Consider the following 23,366-nt stretch of genomic DNA (forward strand, 5'->3'; position numbering starts at 1 on the left):
GGGATGCAGCTCAAAGGTAGAGCACTTGCCTAGCACTCTGGAGGCCCTGGGTTCTATCTCTAGCACCAAAGAATTTATTAGGTGGAAATTTTTTCAACTATAGTTAATTATTCCCCATTTCTGAGGCAGTGTTTCTTTGCTCCCTACCAATGTCTGTGAATTATCAGTTGGACTGCACAGAACAGCTGGTTAATACTCAAATGAAACTTTTGGGGGGACTTTCTGCAGATCTCCAGAGTTTTCTACCTGTGTAGCTAGTACACCACTCTAGGCCTCGGTCTTGGGAGTGCTTGTTGCCGTGGTCTCCCTGATCTTAGGGGCGTCTCAGCTCAGGGAGTCTCCCGGGTTTCCCTGGAAACCCTTTTAAGGCAATTGGAGGACTCACCTTATTTACTTCCTATGCCTCATGAGTCTCTGTCCTTGGCTGCCTGCTATCCATTGCCTTGAAAATGATGGTTTCCTACATTTGTTTTTGTGGCTTTAAGAAGGAGGGTATTCCCAGTTCCTGTTATTCCATCTTGGCAAGAAGTGTAAACAGCACCTCAGATACTGCCAGATGGCATGTTGTCACTCCCAGGAATGTTAGAAAAAACTCAAGAAGGAGGAGGAGAATGTAGCTTTGCTGGCCACAGAACACCTGAGGCTCTTCTTGGGTACCTTTTGTGAATTTTCCACCTTGAAACTTTTATGACATTCACTTAAATGGAATTTCACCAAATGAAAACATGTGAGTGAGGAGAGCACATGCAGCCTCTGCCAGGAATCCCTGCTTGCCAGCACCCTAGAGCTCCTCTCCCCCATGACCAGTCTTTAGGTGTACGCCTGGCTCCCCCTCTGTGTCCACAGGGCCCCACCCACCTACACAGACTTAGATTTGAGGCTCGTGGGCATGACTATCAGGTTGGAGTGATGTTCAGTATGGCCCCATGCATCCTGTGAGGAGCACCTCACAAGGTCAGGGTGGATCTGACTGCCATATGAGTGTCCTGAGGTTTAGAAATGTCTGTCTCCCTAGGATTCTCTTGTAGCCCTAACTCACTTGGGTCACCAGTCCATCTCTCAGTCTAGAGGCTTCTCATTTGGGGTTAAATGTTGGTGACCCCAGGTAAAAGGCCACCATACATATTGCTTAGGGCAGAGTATGGTCGGGTGACGTCTCTCAAATATTACCCTGGTCTCTCTAACTTAGATGTAATAATTATCTTGTTAGTTTAGTGTTAATAGCAAACAAACGGGGTGGACAGGCAACCTGGCCTCAGACAGGAGCCACACTTCAATAGTCATGTTCAGAGTTGTTATTCATAAAACGTATTTAATTTTCAAGTAGACATTAATAGTTGTCCAATTCATCAAATCAAATGGAGTTGACATGGGTGTGAATTGCCCCATTTTTTCCCCTTTCATATAAATCTGATTTTCAGGAGCATGTTATTTATTTTTTTAATAGGTAATTTTTACCTTTGTCTAGTCCATGGGCCTGGGGTAGTTCCCTCCTCTGTAGAAGAAATTAACTGGCCTTTTGACCCTCCCCTTTGCTCCAGCCAATGCAGGTGTAGGCAGGTCACTAGTCCAGGGGACTTCTCCTCAGTGGGTTTCCTGCTTTCCTGAATCACCTGATGTTCTCAGACTCACAGGAATACATGCAACCCATTGCTGCCCTGAGTTCCTATGGCTTCAGAAGGAGGCTCAGACAAGTAGAGAAATAAGGTGCCAAGTGAAGGTAGTGACCATTAGTACACAGAGCTGGGCTGGTACCAGAACAAGCTGTCACATGGTCCTGCCTGGGAGAGAGCCAGAGACCATGCAGAAGGCTGCTGCTTCTGCACCCTGGACCTTTGATCCCTCTTGCTTCATCTTTTCCAGACCAGAAGGGCACCCAGGTGGGAAGAGCCTTCCTGGGACAAGGGTAGGAAAAACACATAGAAGCCAATTCTTGTGCCTGGAAGGTGGAGTGGACCATGCCAGGCATCTGTTTATGAGCTTGGGCTGAGGGGAGGGCCCATGCAGGGCAGAGAGCCCAGGCCTGTCACCTGCTGGAGCAGTGGGGACAGAGGGGCTGTGAGGCACTCAGGGGAGCCCAGAAGCACAGAAGCTTTTGATTTGTGACCATTTAAAATCAACAAAGCAGGAAAAGCAATCCTTTAAAAATGTTGTTAGATTACGTCACTCTTTTGCTTCAAACCCACTGGACAAAATCCAATGTCCTAATGGTAGTCTCTAGGACTGGCCCCCTGTTGCCCCTCAGCCTCAGGCCTGTCCTCTGTCTTTCTCTTTCTCTTCTGATACTTCTGTATGACATAATTCCCTCATGTTATGACATCATTTGGTTCTCCCGACGGAAGACTGGATTTCATGAAGGTAGAGGTTTTTTTTACTTGTCTATTCAAGAATTGATTTATCTCCACTGCCAGCATGATCATTTTTTTGCACTTAAGACTAGGGTCTTAGGGAGCATTAACACAGCCATACAGCTGCACAGGGTGACATGTCTGATACTGGAAGAAGATATTTCCTAGAGCTAGTTGATGCTTGAAAAATATTAGCCAAATGGGCTGAATAACTGCAATAGAGCTCCTTCCACCAGACACAGGACGTGCAGAGACCCAGGCCACACAATGCTGCTTGGGCACTGAGGTCTCTCGGTCTGAGTCTTGTGGCCAGCGGAGACTTTCCTTATTCAGACTCATGGAATTCTAATGTTCCATTAGTCCTTTAAGTAATTAACTAGGGCACAGAAAAACCAAACTCTTGCAGATTTGACTCGACTAAAGTAAAACAGCACAAGGGATATTAAGAAGCCCACTCAGGGACCAGAACCTTGTCACTTGGATTTTCTGAAATTTGCAAGATTTCTCAATTACTCTCTATTTATCCCTTTGTGGAAGAGAGCTGACCTACTTGGGAGGCCCTGCAATATTCTGGCTGAGTCTACTGCTGTGGGGACCAGCCGCAATCCCTGTAGGTGTAGACCATTGTCTTGGAGCATCTGAAGAGTAAGTGGAGCACACACAGTTGGCAGCCACTATGATGCATCACAGACAACACGCCATGCACACACGCACACACAGTGTGTCCAGAGAGACAGCCATGAGACGCATGGGGGTGGGCACTGGGAGTCCTTGGTGACATGCACCTCTGGAGGTTGACGGCTCTCATACACCTGGCCCAGGTGGAGACAGTGGAGACAGGAAGTGCGAGAGAATGAGTGAACCAGAGGTTAGGATGAGGTCAGAGGTAGAAGAGAAAGGTGTCAGGACACGACCAATAGAAGATGAGCTCTACACCTGGTGGCCCTAGATGGCATGTTTCACAGACACAAAACATGGAGAGAGAATGGGGAAGGGCTTGGCATGCACAGGCTCTGCCTGGCAGAAGAAGGCCCTGGGTCCGGCTCAGCCCAGACTCTCTGGCCATCACTGCCAGCATGATCATTTTTTTGCACTTAAGACTAGGGTCTTAGGGAGCATTAACACGGCCATACAGCTGCACAGGGTGACATGTCTGATACTGGAAGAAGATATTTCCTAGAGCTAAAAATTTTTTCAAGTTCTGTAAAGAATCTTAGGGATCTAACCCAGCTGGTTTTAAAGGCAAGGAGACAGCTTGGCCACACAGGGAGTTGGCAGGAAGGACGGGACAGAACCCAGGCCTCCTGAAACAGCACACAGGACTGAGGTTGAAGTGGCTCTTCTACTCGTTGCCCACTGGCTACAGAGGGCAGGTGAAGGGAGGGCATGGGAGCCCCCAGGCTCTGTGCCTTCGAGCTGTGCCGGTGGCTGTTTTCACTGCTGCTTCAAAAAGAAGCAGCTTCGGGGTCCTGGGGCAAAGGCTGGGCCTCCAGGGCTGCCTCTCCTTGGGCTAGATCTCACTGGGGCTCCCTGCCATGTCGAACCACACCAAAAAGAGTGAAGGGAGACAGACGGAATGAGGAAAACAGAAAAGAAAGAGTTAAGGAAAGAGCTAGGACTCAGACTAAAGGAAACCACTCCGCCTCCCCACGTGGCCACAGTGGGATTTCTTAAACAACATCCAGCTAATACACACTGGACCTCGAACCAGAACCTTTGCTTTCCAACCACAGAACGTTCTAAAATAGGGACACCAATATCCCAGAGAGAGCCCAGGCCTTGTGACGAGTGACACAGAAAGTTCATGGATTGTGGAGCAAGGGTCTAACCAGGTGCTTCCCAGACTCAAGCTCTTTCCCACCACATCCAGCCTTGCTGGGACCTCGCTGCTAGTGGTGAGGCCTGGGAGACACTCCACATGTGGTTACAGAGGCAGGTGGCATGGGGGGGTGTGCCCACCTGCACAGGTGTAAGCCACCTGTCTCTCTCGCTTATCCCTGTTCTCCCTGGGGGGAAAAATGGTTTAGAGGGAAAAGTGTCCTGGGAAGGGGCCTTGAGAGCTGGTGCCTGGAAGGTCCAGGCCAGCAGCTGCCTCATACCAGAGGAGACTCACCATTCATCTGGGAGGGTGACAACGAGTAGTCCCGGTCCGCGTGCCGGCGGTCTGGCTTCAGATTGCGGCTCTGTCTGCCTGAGCCCTCCAACATGTTCACTATCTCACTGCGGTCAATGTTCCGCAAAGCTGTGTACAGATTCTCCACTGTCAGAAGAAAGAAGAGAAGAGGCGCCTGAGGAGCAAATTCTAATGATTCTAGAGCAGCCAGGGATTATTTTGAAGGCCTGAAAACTGGGCCGGGAGGATGATGGGAGAAGGGAGATGATCATTTTTTTTTGTTTTTCAGAAGGTGGAGGGACCCTTCTTTTGTCAGAATCAAGCCAAAATGTTTCTTTTCTTTTTTTTTTATGCTACAACAGATCTTTTCCAAAAACTAGCAGTGCCCAACACATCCTTTTTTTTTTTTTTTTTGCAGGGCTAGTGACCACCTCATGAATGCTAGGCAGGTGTTCTGCCACTGAACTACATCTTCAACTCCTCAGCAAAGCAACCAAAGACTGGTGTTTTGTAATCTAAGAGGAGTACAACAAGAAAATGAGGGTAAGAATGATTGGATTCTGTCCTTTTGAAATTTTGAGTCCTTGCCTGTTGATTTGAGATGCAAATGGAAACATTCAAATTTCTCTTAGTGTTGTGGAGGACAGGAATTTGGTTGAGGATACTCTGAAAAGACAGTGAGTCAAATCTTCCCTCCAGGTTGGACAAAGATGTGCCTGAGGACAGAACTGCTCCTTCTGGGATTTGGCCCAACCACACTCTGCTCTAAGCCAGCACTCATTTGGATGAGAAGTGCAACAGGAAGACTGAAGATGAGTCAACATATATGCTGTCATCAGGGGTCCTGGGGAAATTTTTCTCTTTTATCAGGGTAGGAGAAAGACTGAGGCCAAGATTCACTGGCAATGTGTTCTAGCAGGATTGCCTGGAAGACCTTTTACTGTGAGTGGTGCGTGAGTGTGTGTGTACCTGTGTGTATGTATGTGTGTGTGTGTGTGAGTGTGTGTGTGTGTGTGAGAGAGAGACAGACAGACAGGCAGACAGAGATCACAAGGACCAGCATTAGGGGTGGAATTGGAAGGAAGAGCTACTTGGGCAAGAAGTAGGTCCTAGCAAGTCTGTGGAACGAGGCCTCCTCAGCTTGGGATACTGACTTTTTGCGTTTTCGCCTTCACGGACGATCCAGAGGTTCAACAAGGCTGTGCTCTGCTCCAACAAGGAGTTAGGGTTTTCTACACGGATCCTGTTGATGTCCTCCACACTGAACTGCAGCTCTCGGGCCAACTCTGCAAGAAAACACCAAGAGCAGATGTGAGCACAGGGAGTCAGAGCACTTTCCCTTTAGATTGGTTGTTTCTCCTCACCAGGGACCTGGTTGACACGCAGGAACCTACAGCTTTGTATGCCCAGAAAACAGGGCAGGGGAGGGGTGCTCTGGAAACAGGTGTTGAAAGAATGATCAAGCAACTAAATGAACAATGCCCTGCCTTTCAGGACTTCAGATACGAGATGATGAGAATGAGCCTCTTGGCAAGGTTAGCAGCTTCTCCGTGCACACAAGACAAGTTAGTTCTGGAACCAAGAGGGGGCTGAGGCTGCTGGCCCTACCGCAATACTGTCTGGCCAAACTGGGAGGCTGCCCACTTTCCTCCTGGATCCAATGGTGGCAGAAAGGCAACTCTGGAGTTGCCTTTTACACGTCTTTGGGAAAAGGTATCACTTATGTTTAAAATGAAAATAGAAGTTTTCATCTAAATGCATAGCAGTGATGTAGAATTGTAGCTCCCCCACCCTCTGATTATTTTTACTGTTATCACTCACAGTATTTATGAGGGAAAAGTGCCTCAGAGTCTGATTTCAAAGATGAGGAAGATCATAGGAAGAGTCATGAGAATCAGAACACATGTACACAACACACTCACACACGTATGCATACATGTGCACTCATTAATGCACACACTTATACACACATGGACACAATGCAATATACATATGCTTGCACACAAGCACATGTCACACACATATATGTGAAAATGCATGGGAACAGATGGACACACATACATACACACATGCTCAAAGCAGCAGGAGTGTGACTTAAAGAATGAGCAGTCCCTGAACTTCTGAGTTCCCATGACACTGCCCTTCAGCAAGTAATTGCTGAGGCCTCTGGGTTTGTCTAAAGCACTGTGTAGGCATGTAAGGTGAGGGAGGGAGTCTAGGAGTCCATTCACATAAAAGTTTTAAAAAAGTGGTAGGGAGGGAGAATCAGATTGTAGGCCTATGGCTGTATAAAATACAGTTTGTGGGATGACTTCTTTTGTCCACCTGCTTCCCTTCAAATCAGATCTGTCACTGCTGTTGGCAGGCTGCAGCTATGGCCAATTGTCAATGAGACCTGCTGAGACTGGCCTCCCCGACCTCCCTCAGCTGAGCTGGCCTCAAAGGAAAGGCCATGCATCGAGTGGAGGAAGCCATGCACAGGCCTTTGGGAGATATTTTGTTTGTGCATTTCTTTTGTTTATTTGATTTTTCTGGGTTCTGTCACTAGCTAATTACACAACTCTATTGAACTGGATCCCAGTTTTCCCATCTATAAAGTAAGGTGAACTAGATACAGTGGGAGATTTAAAAAAAAATTTTTTTCTTTTTAGTTGTAGATGGACACAATACCTTTATTTTTATTTATTTACCTTTATGTGATGCTGAGGATCCAATCCAGTGCCTCACACATGCTAGGCAAGTGCTCTACCGTTTAGCTACAATCCCAGCCCCATAGTGAGATCTTTTGTAAAGTCAAGAGTTGCTTCTTTTTTTTCAAAGGAAAACCAGACAGAAAGGGAGGAGGAAGAGAGCACCCTGCTTTTCATTAGAACTCAGTGGTATGGCTTGGCAAAGGGATCTACCCAGATACACAAATCAGATGCACAATGGGTAATTAAGACCAGGGTTGAAAATGCTTTATCCATTGCTCAGTAAAGAGAAAAGGATGTAGGGGTGAGACAAAGGCCTCTTCTGCCCCCAATTCCCCAACTCACCTGCCCAGCTGAGGCCAAGGTGTTCTGATATAATAGCCATCTTCATATCTGCTCGGTCTGTCCCACTGAGAAAACCTAAAGAGATGCATTGGATTTTATTTAGCAGCCTGAGCAGGACACAGAACTGACAGGCATGTGTATACGGTCTCTGATGGATGCCCAGGTCCCACTGTGAACCTCCGTATACACCCGTGCTGAATCTATAAGAGGTCAGGTGGAGACCCAAGTCAAAGGCTCTGCATGCTGTTGGCAGAACAGGCTGAGGAAGCAGCATGGAGGGTAGAGGCGTCACAAGCTCACTTATAACCTTTCAAAGGGAGCAAGCAGCCAGACACAATGGTGTGTGCCTGTAATCCTGGCTACTTGGGAGGCCAAGGCAGGAGGATCTTAGCGAGACCTTGTCTCAAAATTTTAAAAAGTAAAAAAAAATTTGGGCTGGGATGTTACTCAGTGGTAGAGCACCACTCAATTGCCAGTACTTAAAAAAAAAAATAGTTAGGGGGAGCAAAAATACATCATCACAAAGAAGTTGATACCTGGTGTTGATTCACTGAGAATGCTGTATCTCAGGGACAGGGGAGTCAAGGTCCTTCGCCTATCTTCTGCTCCGCTCCCCTGCAGAAGAAAGTTAAAGAAAGGATGCTTTGGGTTTTGGGTATACCCCCTTCTCAGAGGAGGTGACTTGAGCATTGAGGCTGTGGTCCTGGCAGAAGTAAGTAGCTCCATTCCGTTAGAGGCTCAACAGAGTAGACGGAAGAGGTGGGAGTAAAAGAAGTTGATGAAACTTGAATACTTTATTAGGAATCATGGAAAACTTATGTAGCCCTTGTCATGCACAAGGCTGTATTTAATGCTCACACGAACCACAAACACCTATGAGATAGGTATTATTACTAACCCCATTTCATCGATGAGAAAACTGAGGCACAGAGAGGTGAAGCAGTTTTCCCAAGGCACCCAGTGTATGGGCCATGGAACCAAAGTTTGACCTTAAAACTCAGTTTTTCTTTTTGGATTCCTTTAGGTTCAACAGATCAGCTTCTGACACTGGCTTCAGGCTTAACAATAAGAACTGGTTTGCTCAAAGATGTAGGAATTCTCTCTAGAGAGAGGTATTGGTTCACCCTCATCCCCCGAAAGAAAAGAGAATCCGATTCATGGACATATGAATGGGACCTTGCTTGATTCTAGTTTAGCATGGAAGGCTAATGATCAAAACAACCACAGCCAGACAACACCAACAAGGAACAAGACATTCTGAGGACATGATCCCTCCCAAGTCCCTGGCACAGGTGGCAACCGTGGCGCTCTGACAGATATGGACAAATGAACATAACTTGCTGAAGACTACTTTGTTGAGCTCAAAGCCCTGGGTGTCTGCAGTGGCTGAGCACACCAGGATCCCCTTCTGTGAGGGCCTATCACCCTGGGGAAGATAAGGGAGTCAATGAAAAAGAGGCTGGAGAACCGATGTCCAGGGGCTGGGTAACCTTGAACAGCGAATTCAAAATGCACTTCAAAACCTCAGAAGCCTCAGAAAGGGAAGATGAGGAGGACACTTGACCTTCATATCCCAGAGGGCTCAGGGCTCATAGAGTGAATGAGCCTATCACCATCTGACACATTGGTTCCTCACGTCCCATGACCAGAGCTGGACTGAGCTTTGCAGAGGGAGCCAGGGCCTGCTTCCCCTGCCGGGTCATAGAACAAATGTCCAGAGGAGAGTGAAGGGCCCAGGTGTACCTCAGGGAATTCAAAGTCTGCGTTTCAATAGGAAGAAGCCCGAAGGAGGTGTGTATCCTGGGGTCTGTTCGGGAACGTCCTTAGGGTAACCCATCTTTGGTCCTCCCCAGGTAGTGGCTCACCTTGGTGCAGGGGGGCATGGTGATGTTCAAGTGGCAGAGGATGTGCTGGGTGTCCTCGTATTTCATCGCCTTGCGCAGAAATGACAAGAACCCTCCTGGTTCTCGACTGCTGTCCCTCACCTAAGTTCAAACATAAAAGAGGATTCAGCAGGCCCTTTGGTGGCCACCAGGTGGCTGGTTTAGAGATTTTTCACCTCCCAGCTTTCTAGATCCAGAGGAGAGGCCAGCAAGAGGAGGCCAGCACCTTTACAGGTATGGCCAAACGGTTCTCCCGAAATGACTGGAAGTGGAAGCTCCGCTGTTGGGCAGCTTTCTTTACAGGTACCAGGTTTCCAGAAAGTTCTGCAAAAAGGGGCATTCCTTCCAAAACCTGTAGGAAAGAAAAAGCAAATACAGCTTGTCAGGTAGAAACGCTCAGGTGTCCTGCCTTGACGCTCTGGTCTTTCCCACCCCACCCGAAGTCAGGTGCATACACAGGGGGATAGCAGGCCACACAGGAGTGTGTTCTAAGAAACACCACTGTTCGTTTTGGAAAAGGCTTTATTTATAAGGTTATGATAAATGAGTCATGCTTCCTTGCCCCAAAAGATTTTACACTCTGTAGGAATTTTCTTATGTCCCTAGGCAGTTGATCTAGAACATTCCAGAACTAGGACATCACAATATAGTTTCTGAAAAAATCCTGGGTCTGTTTTTCTACCTGTCCAAAAGTGTGGAGCTCATGAGAAGTGCCAGAAAAACCTGGCTATATTTTTAATTTCACCTATGATAATAATCCTTTCTGTGTACATAATACTCTCACCTGCCATTCTCATTTGAACCCATTTGAGAGTTGCCCTGGCTCCAGAGCTTTATCTTCTTATGAGAAGTGTTAGAGGCCTTCGAGGACCCTGACATACCTCTATGTCCCTGCTCCGGGCCACCTCCACGAAGTTCTCATGCTGCTCCAGGGTCTTGTCCACTTTGTCGTCTGTCATGCAGTAGCAACGCAGCCGCCCTTCCCGGGGGTCATTCATTTTGGCAAAGATGACAAACTTGGCCATGTAGGGCACTGCGGTAAGCTCTTTGTATAACAGAGTGGCAAAGTTCACGGCCTCAGCAGTCCGAGGACAGTCCGACAGCCAAAACCTTAAAAGAGAGGGCAAGTCATGACTACGTCCCTCAATGCCCGAGGGAAACAAAGCTCCATCTCCATCTGGTCAGGCACAACCTGCAAGCCACACAGTGGTGACTCTGCCACGTCTGGCGGTTGGGGGTGCTTCTGTGTGGAGGGGTAATGAAAGAGCCTCAAGATCAAGCCTGAGATGCTGGGCTGGGCCTCGTCTCACCTGGCAGAGACATTGGTGGTAAAGTTGGCACACTCGTTGGCATACACGAGCTTGGTTGTTCCCGTTATATCTTCCCACTGGGCTCGGTCAGTTCCGCCTGCAACACCAGCAGAAGTGGGGCTGGGGACACCCTTGTGGATGTGAACATGGTGCTAAGGTCCTAGTGTGCGAGGGCAGAGGTGGACTTCTGGGTGACACTTGCTTGGTCTGCAGCACTGAGCACACCTATTTTCTCACACTCTGCCCCTTTTCCTTGTGACCTACAGTACTTGCTTCTCCTAGGGCTCAGAGGGCTCTTCCACCAGGCAATGGACTTTAATTCAGATGCCTCATCCCCCCAAGTCTTGGAAGAGCACACCACCCCCAGGGGAAGTCGACAAAACCACCGCCACGGTTGCTGGCTTGGCATTCTCCCATCTCCCTCTGCCCTCCAGTGTGTTACAGAAGGAGCTAGTGCTGCTAGACAGGGGCCAAGGGGAACCTCTCACCAATGACGCTGCAGAGCAGGCGCAGGCTGGTGGTGTCTCCCTCCCCACTGTCCCTTGGGTTGTCAGTCCAAGAAGGAGGGAGTGGGATCCGAAGCCCAATGGGACGATGGAACTTGCGGCGTCTCGGCTCCACCGTGACAATGGGGCTGAACGTGGCCTGGTTGCCCAGGAGCTTGGTGACTAGCTCATCTGGGACAGGCTGGGCCTGTGAAGTGCCATAGGCAAGATATTCAGCCCCAGGCAGAAGAAGGGCAGGCATGACGGGAGACGGCATGGTGCCCTCTATGCACAGGGCAAAGACTCCTGGTGAGAGAGGTTGCCCCCTGCTGCTGGACCACCATCTTCATTTTGCTGAGCACAGGGTCTATCCCAGCTCTGATGTCACTGATTAGCTCTCCTTTCTGAACCTTTTTTCCTTCTGCCTCTCCTTCCCAGGGATGGCACATCTTTGCAGGAACTTTCTCCTGCTGAGCATAGGTGGCCTTGCAGTTTAACGTGTGATGTGGGACTTTCTGCGACTTGACAGGCTGCGTCTGCCTCATCCCTCTCGCCCAACTTTCTAAGCTTTTAAGTCAAAAACCTAATTCTAATGGTACTGGCTGAAAGCATGGGATGCCCCGTTTTCCCAGGGCCTTGCACTCCTTCCACCACCCTCCAGGACCTGGCCAGGAGGGCCTGTATCACCTGCAGAGCCAGCTTCACTTTCTTGGTGACAGCATTTGCTGGGAACGTTGCCTGCACCAGGGGCACCAGCTTGCTCTTCAGAGAGCCCCCTTCAGGGCCAATGGTGTCATAGTCCTGGCAGAGCCGCGACATGATCACAAAGTACAAGGGGAAGTCCGTGGTGATGATGCGGCAGACCCTCTTCTTCTCCAGCTCCTCTAGGCTCCCCAGCTCTGGAATTACACAGCCCGGGGCCACCAGCTTGTCACACTGAGCTCAAGATCAGCCACTAACCCCGTGGCCTGAGCCTCCTTATCTCCAGGACACAGGGCGTACACCCTCCCTATGACAGGCAGAGAGGTGTCCTGGAGGTAGAAGCGTCCAGGCTCAGAGGCCCAGCAGAAGAGGTGTGGCTACAAGCAGGGCACCCACTCATATGACCTGGGGACCCAGAGCTTGACCGCGTGGGGCCAATTCCTAGCCTCGTGTCACTACCCAAACTCCAGGCAGCCCTGATAGCCCACCCCAAACGTGCAGCCCCAAATTCTATCTCGCAAAGGTGAGAGATCTGGTATCCCCGGGGCTCTGTTACCTTCATCCATCCCATTGAGGATCTGTTGCAGGTAGCTTTCTGCAGAGCGGCTCTTGTGTTCCTTCCACAGAGAGCCATTTTCACTCCTCAGAACCACAAGCTCGCGGTCCCCACGACCATGGGAGGCAAAGTGGGGGATCTCCACAATCACAGGGCTGAGATAGGGACAGAGCAGAGGGCAGGCAAGTTGTTTCCCTGCATGTGCAGGTGGCCCGGGGGAGGGGCAGCTCCTGCCCAGAAGGAAAAAGGGGTTCCGCAGCCACAGTGGAGGCCCCTCTGGGAAGTTCTCTGGAGTGGACTAGACCTGCCTCAGGCTCCTGAGGCTCCCATGAGTCTGGAGTGACAGGTAGGGCAGGCACAGATGCAGGGACAGCAACTCTCCTGGCCTGTGTGCATGGCTGAAGCTCAGCCAAATGATCTCACCCTCAGACCTGATTATGAAAACTATGTGAATGCCAGGCATTATGGCACACACCAGTAATCCCAGCAGCTAAGGAGACTGTGAGTTCAAAGCCAGTCTCAGTGAGTCCCTAAGCAACTCAGTGAGACCCTGTCTCTAAATAAAATATAAAAAGGGCTGGGGATGTGGCTCAGTGGTCCAGTGCCCCTGAGTTCCATCCCTGGTACCAACAAAACAAAACAAAACAAAACCAACCAAAATCCCCAAAACAAACAAACAAAAAACATGGGATATCCCTAGACAGGTCTCTGAGCCCTTGCATTCTCATCTATTAAGTGGCCATAACGACATTTCCTTGAGGTAGGATTTTAGGCTTACATTTAAAGAGAAAAATCAATAAGAAAGCTTTGCAAATGATGATTGACAGGAGGGTGGATGGAGATGGGAAGGCCAAACCTCTCCCAACGTTACAACCCTGGATGTTGTTGTCTGAAGGACAAGAAAGCTCCAAGCAGACCCTGCTTCAGAGAAGACGAGGAATAGGCACCTGAAGTCCATTCATCCTATGAGGGACAATGCTGCAGGGGCTGCCTTCCAGTGCCACCATTTCCGTGCATACATAACTAAATCCTGGAGGTCCCCCAAGTAGCCCCATCTCCATTCCTTTCTCTAGTGTCCCAGTAGGATTTGAGAGTAGGAAGCTCCACCAGGGCTATGGACTCCTTAGGGTACCTGAGCAAAAGCAGAGCCAGGGGGGCGAGGCTCCCGCTTCTGCTTCTCTGTCACGAGTTCCCGCAGCTCTGCCCTGTGGCAGGGTTGTTCTAGGTGGTTGCTGCTGAGGTGGTGGCAGTGGGGTGATCAGGACGGGAACAGGTTAGGGACACGTGTTGCCCACATGTCCTGCAAAGCAGCGTCTCACCTCAGGAACTGGGCCCCTGTGGGCCCCAGCGCAATGATCCTGCTGGCCAGGCCCTCCTCCTCACCCAGCGGGGGCGGCGTGCTCAACTTCTGGGGCTTGACCAGGCGACAGGTGATACGTGTGGGTGCCGCACAGGTCCTCGGAGGGATCACCACCCTCAGGCCGTTGTGGCGACTTCCTCTCATGGAGCCTCCCCGGGCATCGACCATGAAGCTCACCAGAAACCTGGAGGCACAGGCAGATCCAGGTTGGGCACCTTAGTCCCCACCCCCACCCCATGGCCAGAGTGGGTCCCCGAGTCATGCGTCACTCACCCTGTGTGGACGGGGCTGGCCACTGGGCTGATGTTGTCTGAGGTCTCTGTGGCGGGGCTGCTGGGGATGAGTGAGTCTTCATCATATTCTTTAGATGCCTAAAGAGGAGAAAAGGGCCCCCTGTCTCCCCTGAGCCACCTGAACACTGCTCCAGGCCACAACAGCTTTGGAGTGGCGCCATGGAGAACCTGCTTTCACAGGCTCACCCACTCACTCTTTGGGGACCAGGCCTTCCTGGGGTCTAAAGGGAAGCATTGGCTTCCTCCCCTCTTGCTGGCCTTAGCTTGGCTCCAGACCCCGGAGCAGAGTGCGGGAACAGATGGAATGAGTCCTCGCTCTTCAGTCTGGTTCTAGGTCCCCTGCCAGCTGCATGCACTGCCCACCTGCCCACAGTTCCCTCCCACAGTGCCCCCGTGGAGAAGCTCTGTCCAGGCAGACTGGCTTTTCCTCTAGAGTTGGCCCTGGCCCCTGCACCATCCCCTCCTACCTACTTGCCTCGTGGGCACCTGAGGTACGGGAAGTGAACACACCAAGCCTTTGGGGCTTCCTGTTGTTTTCTTCTGTGGGAGGGGGACATTCCTTGCAACCCAAGGGGCCATTTGGCTGCTTTGTAACAGGTCCTTGAATACCACCATGACTCCGGAGAACGGCAGGGTCTGCATCTGGCCTCAGTGGCCTCTAGATGGATTCTCAACTCTGCTCTTATTCATCCTCCCCCTGGTGCAGAACATCCTCACCCCTGACCTTCCCTGCTCCCATCACCTATTTTTTCTGCCTTTTCTCCTCTATGGAGCCTTCCTGTTGACCCCAGCCTGCCTGCTCCCCACTCTGGAAGGGCTCACTCACAGACGCCATCAAGCACTTCACTGTTTACCCTTCCTGCACTCTGTGCTCCCTGCTTCCACGTGTATAAGTCCTCTCTTCCCAGCTGGACAGTGACTCCTAGGAGGCAGATGCTCATGGTCCTCCTCTACAGGGTAGGTAGAGCCCTGGACAGGGCACTTAGTGGGAATCCAGCAAACTGCCCCTGATGAGCGATGACTCAAGCAGAGTTGAAGAGAAATGCTGGGGGTGTGGCTCAGTGGTAGGCCCTGGGTCTGGACCTTAGTACCCCCCCCCCACACACACACAGAGATTTTAAGGGAATGAAGTGGTCAGGAATCAACAGAACCCAGGTCTACTCAGTTGGTTCTCACTGCTATCTTTAGCAGCATCCAGGGAATATGCCACTGCAGTTCTGGGGCCATATTTGACCATTTCTCTCAAATGCCACCCAGTTATACTCATGTTGCATCACTGTGATATATAACCTGCTGCTCAGCAGCCACGTGGCGGGCTTATCCCTATGCACCACGTTTGCTGCAGGGCTATGGCTGCTGCTGTGAGACAGACACCACTTAGGGAACAGAGAAAGAAATCAACTTTAGCTATAGTCTAACAGCCATGACTGACTCAGCTATCAGGCCTTGGGACAGTGATATCCAACCTGAAACAGTGCACTATTTTCATTCCTCCCCAAGAAGTCCCCCATCCTTAAAAAACAAAACAAAACAAACAAACAAACAAAAAAAAAAACAGTGCCAATGGCATAAAATTAAACTGCCTCCCATCCCTGCTTTTTTGGATAAATTCAGGTGGCAATCTCGGAAGTCATAAAACAGGGTACCATCATGAACAAGACCCTACACCCAAAGCAGCTCTCTGGCATGTCTTTTCTGTCTGTATTGGTATCTCTAGCTCCCAGAATTCTTTGGAGGAAGGGGAGATGGAAGCTGTCCCCTCTTGCGAATGTGAGAGGAGCACAGAGTTCTGCGACTCTCCCAGAGCTTTGTGAGATGCGCAGGCTGCACTCCACCTGCCACAGGTTCCCTTCCCTGCCTGCTGCCCCAAGGTGCAGAGAGTATGTGCCCAGAGGTTCGGCCATGCATGTGGCTCGAGAGCCAGAACTGCTGGTGTCAGTTCTCACCCTGACTCATCATGAGACTATTCTGATGGTGTTTCCTACACCCTGGAGCTCCCTGAGCCCCGCCGTGTTCACATCTGGGATGATGAGAATGCCAAGAACACGGGCCACACAGAGCACACAAAATCACAGATCTGAAAGTGCTCTGGAAGCACAACAAGTTTGTCCATGCTAGCTCCTTTTGTCCTCCAGGCCATCTCAAAATAAGCATTTTTCCGGGGGGTCATATCCTCACTCTACCAATGGGAATACAAGAGAAATGGTGCTTCTTACCTGTTCTGGCTCTTCAGATCTGATCACCACTGTCTCAGGTGTGACACAAGGAATCCTCGGGATGGCTGGAGATTCCACCCTGTGTACCAGGAACATTGGGAAATCAAAGGGCGGATCTTTTGAAGTCACCTCCTATCTCTCCCGAGAGACTGAAATGAAAGACCTCAGTACCTTTGTAATGACTTAGCAACCCTCCCCCTCACCTTAGCCTTATTACACCCTTGCAAGTGCAATAAGATTGATTCCACAGGTTGAACAGACTTGAAGCTGTCTCCTCCCTTGTAACTCTGCAGAGCCTAGCTGCCCTTCATATCTCTCAGAAGGACCCTCCAGCCCCAACTCATCTGCCCTTTCTGCAGCTCTCTCTTGCCTGCTAACAGAACCCTTACTCTGTCCTCACTCATACATCAATCTAAATTAGTTAAGGTCTGTAAACAAGTCAAAATAACACCTGGCATTTTGCCAGGGGAATGTTAGAGTTCGTAAACAAGTCTGGATGGTGCCTGGCAAAATGCCAGAGGGAGTGGTTTGAGAAGTAACAAAAGCGAGCCATTAAGTGTGCAGATTCCTTATTGGTTGACTGATGTATCTAGTTTATGCTAATTAAGATAAGCTGTGCAAAATGTATAAATACCTCTGTTGTCCTAGAATAAAGGGTTCCCACTCCTGCTGTATTAATGTACACAAGTTGCTCATCATCCCCTGGTTATTTTGCTACAGCCAGACTGCGGCATAAATTGTACTTGGTGTGGGTTTTGATCCCACCAAATGAATCTACATAAGGGTCCAAGTTCTGTATTTTTTTTTCTAACAGATATTTAGTAAACACCAACAGATTAAACTTCTTTACACTTTCCCTTCCTACTGTCCTGCTGTCTGGTTTTGTATAAGCCATGGGAAACACCCTGGTGTTTCTAAAAACTGGTTGATTGTAGATTTATTTGCAAAACATCTCTGTGGAAAAATGGATCTGTGGTGGCCTAAGTCACAGCAGACAGAGGGAGGGCTGAGAAATGGGTTCCGGGTAGATACAGAACCTCTGTGGGCTTTCTCTAAGGTACATCACCGACGGAGAGATGAGGTCAGTGTTTGATTATCAGCTTGGCAAGTTTCTAATGTGAACCCTTCTCCAAGATTATTCCGAGGAGAAGCTGAGTGTGCATGAAAAGGAGAAGGGGTGTGATTGTGAAGCTGTGAGTGTGGGGAGGGGGGGGAAAGGTGTGTGGCTGCTGGAAGTGAAGAGACCCAACTGACAGGGCACTGTGAGGGAGGCCTCTGAGTACGCGTTTGGTGGTCAAGGTGCTGGTGCCGCAGCCTGGCCCGCCAGCCTTCCATCTATACTGGCAGCACACTCAGGGCCTGTCCTTCTGACTTCTCCTCGATTTGCAATCCTACTCTGAGCTGCAGGGCTGTACTTTGACCATGCCTGGTGTGACCCCTCCAGAGAGCCCTTTCTTACACTTGGTCGAACTTCGGCACAAAATCCAACAGCTCTTTCTCTTCATCCAAGTCCCTGGAATCCGGCTTCTCAGCCTTGGAGCCAACAAGTTCTTCCCCTGAAAGAACACAAGCTCCAGTGAGTGACAGGGTGGAGACCTCCTGAAAAAGTGCTTCTCCTGGTCCACCTCTTAATGCTCGCTCCTGAGGGACACAGGGAAGTCTCTGATGCTTCAAGGGGACCTATTGGCTGTGATTTTGCTCTGTCTTATTCCTTCCAGCCCCGATGTATAGTGTGCAGTGGTCAGTTCCTAACTCAGTCTATGCCAGACTTTGTAGGAAAGACAACACAGCCAGAAAGAACTTCCTTAGCTTGTCATTTCCCACTGCAGATCAGATCATTTATTCTGAAGGGTTGTAGGTGTGTGTGTGTGTGTGTGTGTGTGTGTGTGTGTGTGTGTTTATAACATGGTCCCTAAAATTTCATTATTTCTAAAGCTTCATTACAAAGAAGTTCAAGCTACTGGTGAATTAGCTGCCCACACCCCACACTGCCTCTTTGTTTCCTTCTCTTGCTTGAAGTGGACTTGGAGCCTGGGTCCTTGTCCTTGCATGTCATTGACTATCATTAGCACTGGGTGCCCTGGCCTTGTGATCTGAAACTGACAGGGATGGAATCACAACCGCTCATGCAGTGATGACCACAAACATGGTGGCATGGGCACAGACACAGAGATGGACAGGCAGGAGTTGCCCCCTTGAGGATGGAACTCCTGGGCGTAAATGTCCTGTTTTAGTCAAGCTCTGGGCTCGGACTGTGAGCCATCAGAGGATGGGAAGCAGGAATGGATTAGTGGGAACTTGGGTTGCTGAGGGTGAAATGCACTCTGGTGAGAAAAGACCACAGGGAACAGAAAGTGTTTCATACCCATTATAGATATGTGAGCGGTTCCTGAAAAGCAAAGAAGAGCCAAGGTGAAGGAAGGACAGCATTGAAGTCAGGTAAAGCAAGAGGCATGCTATTAAGGGGCACACAGGGAAAGATCCAGCTGTCTAGTTGACAAGGTTTGTACAACCACTGAATTATAGATGGGAGGGTCTACAGAGTGAACCCAGTCCAACCCCACTATTGTGCTTCATGAGGGTTCTCTCACCCTCCAGCAAGGATAGGAGACTTATTTGGGGAAGGAATAATAGTAAAAGCACCGGGTGGTTCATAAAGTTGAAATGTAGTAACTTCACAGTAATGAACAGAACCTGAACCCTCCTGACCCACTATGTGATCAGAAGAGCAGCTTACTAAAATGCATTCTCATGGATTTTAAACAACTCACTTGTTATTTGTTCAAAGCACCAGGAAAGCTCCTCACAGCCCTAGAGTTGAGCTGAGTAGAATCACACTCGATTGGATACACATTCATCACATACGCAAACACACGCGTACTTGTGAAGCTTCACAAAAATTTAAATGCTAATCTCTGAGATGTCAATTTTCCTCCACCTAAGACTCTAGGAAAGCAGTTGTTTTGATAAGAGACAACATTTGTAAAAAGTGGGCCTCCTCAGTTTCAATGCACATCTGCAGAACCCTGGGTGGCTGCAGGGGACCCTTGCCTCCTGGCCGGGTGCTCAGCGCCCCTCTGCTCCCCTTGGTCAGAGCTCACCGACCCCTCCCTGACTTTACCTTCATCTTCAGAGACATCCAGGATCTCATCCACTGTCTCAGGGTAACTCATGCGGTGCTTGTCACTGACTAGCTGAAAGGAGAAGGCGGCGAGAATTCAACCCAAACAGAGCACCACCACCCTTTCACCAGCCCAGCAGTGACCTGGTCACCATGAGGGGACAGAAGAGGAGGTGATAAAGGAAGTTTGTTCCCCCAAAAGAAAACCAGACCTAGGAAGCTGAGGCCTGGTGGCATCCCAGATAGTACAACAGGGGACCTTGCCACCTCATCCCTTCCCAAGCCCGATTCACCTCACAGTGACTCCCCTAGGTCTGGCCACAGTTCTAATTCCTCAGGCCACTAGGTGGCAGTAGAGCCCTGCTCAACTGAGGATGGAGCCCACTGGGCTACCCTTTTGGCAGGATGCTTCCTACTGGAGGCTTTGGAGAGTCACCCACAGGGCGCCCTGCCTGTCAGGCTGTGGTGGGGGGGTGGGGGGGGACGGGCAGTGCAGGGAGGAGCACACATACCGCTACACTGGTTTCGTCTGTGACAACTTTGAGCACATCTGTTACGGAAATGTAGCCCAAACGCTTGGCTATTGCCAGGGGTGTGGTTCCATTCTAGAAAAAAAAATGGCAGCAAGAGGGTGAGATCAGACAAGGGAGCAAGAGAGGAAGGACACTCTGCCACCTGTACAGAGTCTAAGTTCACCTCTGACTCTTCAGAAGGGCTTGAGTAGACAGACTCTGCCTTGGAGCCCAAAGCAAGATGGCTCCACCAGTGGGAGAGCCGGGATGGCCCCTCAGACTAGGGCAGGGAGAGAGGAGGGCGTTGACGCCTCACGTTGTAGCACTGTGTGGGGACTTGAAATGACAGCAAGATTGCCAAGAGGGAACCCTCTGGCGGGAAGGGTGTCAGAAGTCACCATGTGTGATTCTGAAACAGGAGGGTACAGAGTCACACTCACTGCTTCAAGTCTGTTCTCTGGGTGTCAATAACAGCATCACCACAATGAAAACAATCCCTGTACTTCAGTGAACTAGGCAGGCCAATCAGAAATTACAGGTCACCAGAAATAGGATAGGGACTATATTTTCTACTTTGATTTTAAGAGAAAGAGCTAAGTGAAAAATCAATCGAGACTATTTTTCTTCTACGTTTTCTAGTTTCAGGACATGGCCCAGGATCCATCCAGATTTGGCCCCATCTCCAGTTACAATTTCAGGACCCACATCTGTAGTCAAAGGTCCACATGCTTTCAGAGTTGGGAGAAACCATGGAGGGAATCTAATAAAACCTCACACCGTCAGATGATAAGTTCATATTGAGCCCTGATCACTGAAGTTGCTAAGGATAACCCAAGACCCTGAAAGATCAGACACTCCACAAGACCAAATAGAGCCTCACCTACTTCAGAAGAGGCATCCACAAAAATGTTTAATCAAACATAAAAGGGGGAAGTAACTGCTATTTACAAGGATGAAGTTCAGTCACCAGAAGAGAAACTGATCACAATACCCTATCCCCCGGAATACCCAAAGTGCTGCAGCTCTGTCTGGGTCCCAGATGTGCACACCAACCTCTATGGCTCTGGGATGTCTCCCAGGGCTGCTGCCCAGGGAAGAACAGTTTTCTGAAATCAGGCCGGGGCGGGTACTCACCGAGCTGACCTCGTTTGGGGAAGCGCCATTTTTCAGTAGCAAAGTCACAATGTCAGTATGTCCTTGTTGGGCCGCCTGGTGCAAGGGGCTGTATCCTAGCTATAAAGTGAGGTAGACATTTTGGCAGGATCAGCTAGCTAGTAGAGAAAGAACCACCCACATACCATGGAATCCATTCACCTTCTACTTGTGACAAAAAAAAAGAAAAAGCATTTTCCCCCATTGCCTCCTTCAGGATCCAAGTCCAAAACTGGCAGAACCCCAAGTGTGCTCAGAGTAGGTCTGACTCCATTCTAACTGGGCACTTAAGAAGTGTCCTTTTAGGAGTGGGGTCTAAGGCACCCTGTACCTTGGTCTTGGCATTGACATCTGCCTGGTGTTGTAGCAGAAACTTCACCAGCTTGATATTTCCATAATGACTGGCCACGTGCAGTGGAGTGTAACCCATCTGAAATGCAAGAAGTTGAGCATAGGTGACCTTCAGGGCTTCTGGGCAGACCTTAAGCCACCATGAACTGTGCATTTAATCAAATTCTTTTAAAAAGCAGGTGATTTAAAGAGATAATGGATGGGGAACCCTTTGGAAGGTTAACAACTGCTACATGGTGTCCTGCTATTGCCAGCCAGATACCACTGGCCTGGGAAGGAGCAGGGTTCATGGTCAGACAAGTGAAGTCAGAGATGTTTGGAGGTGGGCCAGGCAAAGATGTCAAGTAGGTGACAGGAGGGTGGACACGGAACCCTGCCATGAAGGCTGGGCTAGGAGTCATCCTCAGCCTATGAGAGAGCCGATAGCTTTGGAGATAAATGAGTGCCTCTAAGATGAAGTGGAGGGAGAACAGAGAGGGGCCTAAGGACTGCACCAACATTCAGGGGGAAAGTGGGAAGGGAGGCTGGAGGGACAATGGAGAGAGCTGTGCTCCAGAGTCTAAGAGGAGTCATTTGAAGAAGACAGGATCAGCAATGGGGCCCTCTGCTGAGAAGAGTGTGAAGAGCAGGACAAATGGACACATGGAGTCCTGGATGACCCCAGTGAGAGCAGACTTATTTCATTAGAAAAGTGAACTCCCACTGTAAGATCCCCAAAGGCTGCTTGGAGTCATTGAGTTTCGTGTAATGGAATTTATAGGAAATGCTCATTTCTTGAAATAGTGGGAGTTTGGTCTAAGAAGGAGCTTATTTTCAAGGAATCTGTCCTGATGAATATTTTTTGTTTGTTTTTAGTGCTGGGAATTGAACCTAGGTTCTCATGCCTGCCAAGCACATGCTCTACCATAGAGCTCCATCCCCTGCCCCCATCGAATATTTTGGTGCTGCCTCTGAGCCAAGGCCCTCTGAACTCTTTGTTCCCAAACGTGCCCAGGGAGCCAGAGCCGGACTGCAGAGATCATCTTAATACAGATGCTGTGGGCAAGACCCTCAGGTCGTGGGCTGGCTGGGGATCCCTGAGGCAGTTCTAACCCAAAGAATAGGGGGTCTCAGGGAAGGAACCTAAAAGACTAAAGTGGGCACACAAGAGAAGCCCCAAGGATCCAAAACATTCTTGGCTTTTTAAAAACAGATTCTTGTTGATGCAGGCAGGTGGGGACAAAGAGGCGGTTCCAGTTTTTTCTCAGGATGACCTCATGTTGCCTAGTGCTCCAGGAGATCTCTGGAAGGGGTGGGGCTGGTGGTGGCGTCCCTCTGTCCCTTCCTTTTAATACAACTGCCTTGTGATGAAAGGAGCAAAATGCACTTCTTCCAGGAAGCCTCCTCCTTCCCACCAGCTGGAAGCACCCTGGCCCTCTCGGGGCTCCCGGCTGTCCTCTCCCACCAATATCATATTTCCAGTTCCTTCCTGTCTCTTGCCATCATCTCCACACTAAACCACAAATGCCTGCAGCCCAGCTTCCAAACCGCATGTGCCTGGCTCACACCATCTCACTGAGCTCCTTACACACAAAAGAGGTTCAAGGCGAGTTGAGCTGAATTCAACTAACAGCTGGAATAGAAGGGGCTGCATTTTTGGTGACTCCCCCCACCCTTTGACCTTCCTCTGCAACTCATAGGAGGCAGATCACCATTCAACATTCCTGCAATTCTCGCTGCAGAAGCTCAAAGCTCCAACAAACTTTTTAAAATTCCCAAGGGGAATGTGCGATCATTAGGATGGTGTCCTTGAATTCTACTACTTCCCTGCCAGAAAGTGGCAGGGAAGAAAGTTACGCCAGATCCTTAGGATTCTGTGTCCCCCCCACCCCACCCCGGGGGGGGGGGGGGAAGAGATGATTCTGAGGCATGAGGGAGGCACCCTGGGCC

At 49.7% G+C, this 23,366-nt stretch overlaps 1 protein-coding gene across 11 annotated transcripts in view; it reads right to left on the bottom strand.

Annotated features, from left to right (window-relative positions):
• Positions 1 to 23,366, bottom strand: part of Ank1 (ankyrin 1) — a 206,364-nt gene that overhangs the window by 26,285 nt on the left and 156,713 nt on the right. For 8 of the 11 annotated variants that reach the window (XR_005726196.2, XM_078031259.1, XM_005340315.4 and 5 more), the window contains exons 19-38: positions 21,418 to 21,516; positions 21,069 to 21,167; positions 19,935 to 20,027; positions 19,423 to 19,495; positions 18,667 to 18,690; positions 17,761 to 17,857; positions 16,302 to 16,380; positions 14,066 to 14,163; positions 13,752 to 13,976; positions 12,433 to 12,587; positions 11,862 to 12,073; positions 11,178 to 11,382; positions 10,690 to 10,786; positions 10,261 to 10,489; positions 9,606 to 9,731; positions 9,362 to 9,481; positions 8,033 to 8,111; positions 7,497 to 7,571; positions 5,616 to 5,747; positions 4,462 to 4,608 (exon numbers count right to left, since the gene is read on the bottom strand). Coding sequence is in view for 10 of the 11 variants with exons in the window: in XM_078031259.1 (XP_077887385.1) it covers positions 4,462 to 4,608; positions 5,616 to 5,747; positions 7,497 to 7,571; positions 8,033 to 8,111; positions 9,362 to 9,481; positions 9,606 to 9,731; positions 10,261 to 10,489; positions 10,690 to 10,786; positions 11,178 to 11,382; positions 11,862 to 12,073; positions 12,433 to 12,587; positions 13,752 to 13,976; positions 14,066 to 14,163; positions 16,302 to 16,380; positions 17,761 to 17,857; positions 18,667 to 18,690; positions 19,423 to 19,495; positions 19,935 to 20,027; positions 21,069 to 21,167; positions 21,418 to 21,516 (2,464 nt within the window). In the remaining variant the exon portion in view is untranslated. The remainder of the gene's footprint in view (positions 1 to 4,461; positions 4,609 to 5,615; positions 5,748 to 7,496; positions 7,572 to 8,032; positions 8,112 to 9,361; positions 9,482 to 9,605; positions 9,732 to 10,260; positions 10,490 to 10,689; positions 10,787 to 11,177; positions 11,383 to 11,861; positions 12,074 to 12,432; positions 12,588 to 13,751; positions 13,977 to 14,065; positions 14,164 to 16,301; positions 16,381 to 17,760; positions 17,858 to 18,666; positions 18,691 to 19,422; positions 19,496 to 19,934; positions 20,028 to 21,068; positions 21,168 to 21,417; positions 21,517 to 23,366) is intronic. The other 3 variants (XM_021720206.2, XM_040268472.2, XM_021720204.2) reach the window with 1 other exon arrangement.

Source organism: Ictidomys tridecemlineatus, chromosome 14, assembly GCF_052094955.1.
Source record: "Ictidomys tridecemlineatus isolate mIctTri1 chromosome 14, mIctTri1.hap1, whole genome shotgun sequence".
Lineage (NCBI taxonomy): Eukaryota > Metazoa > Chordata > Mammalia > Rodentia > Sciuridae > Ictidomys > Ictidomys tridecemlineatus.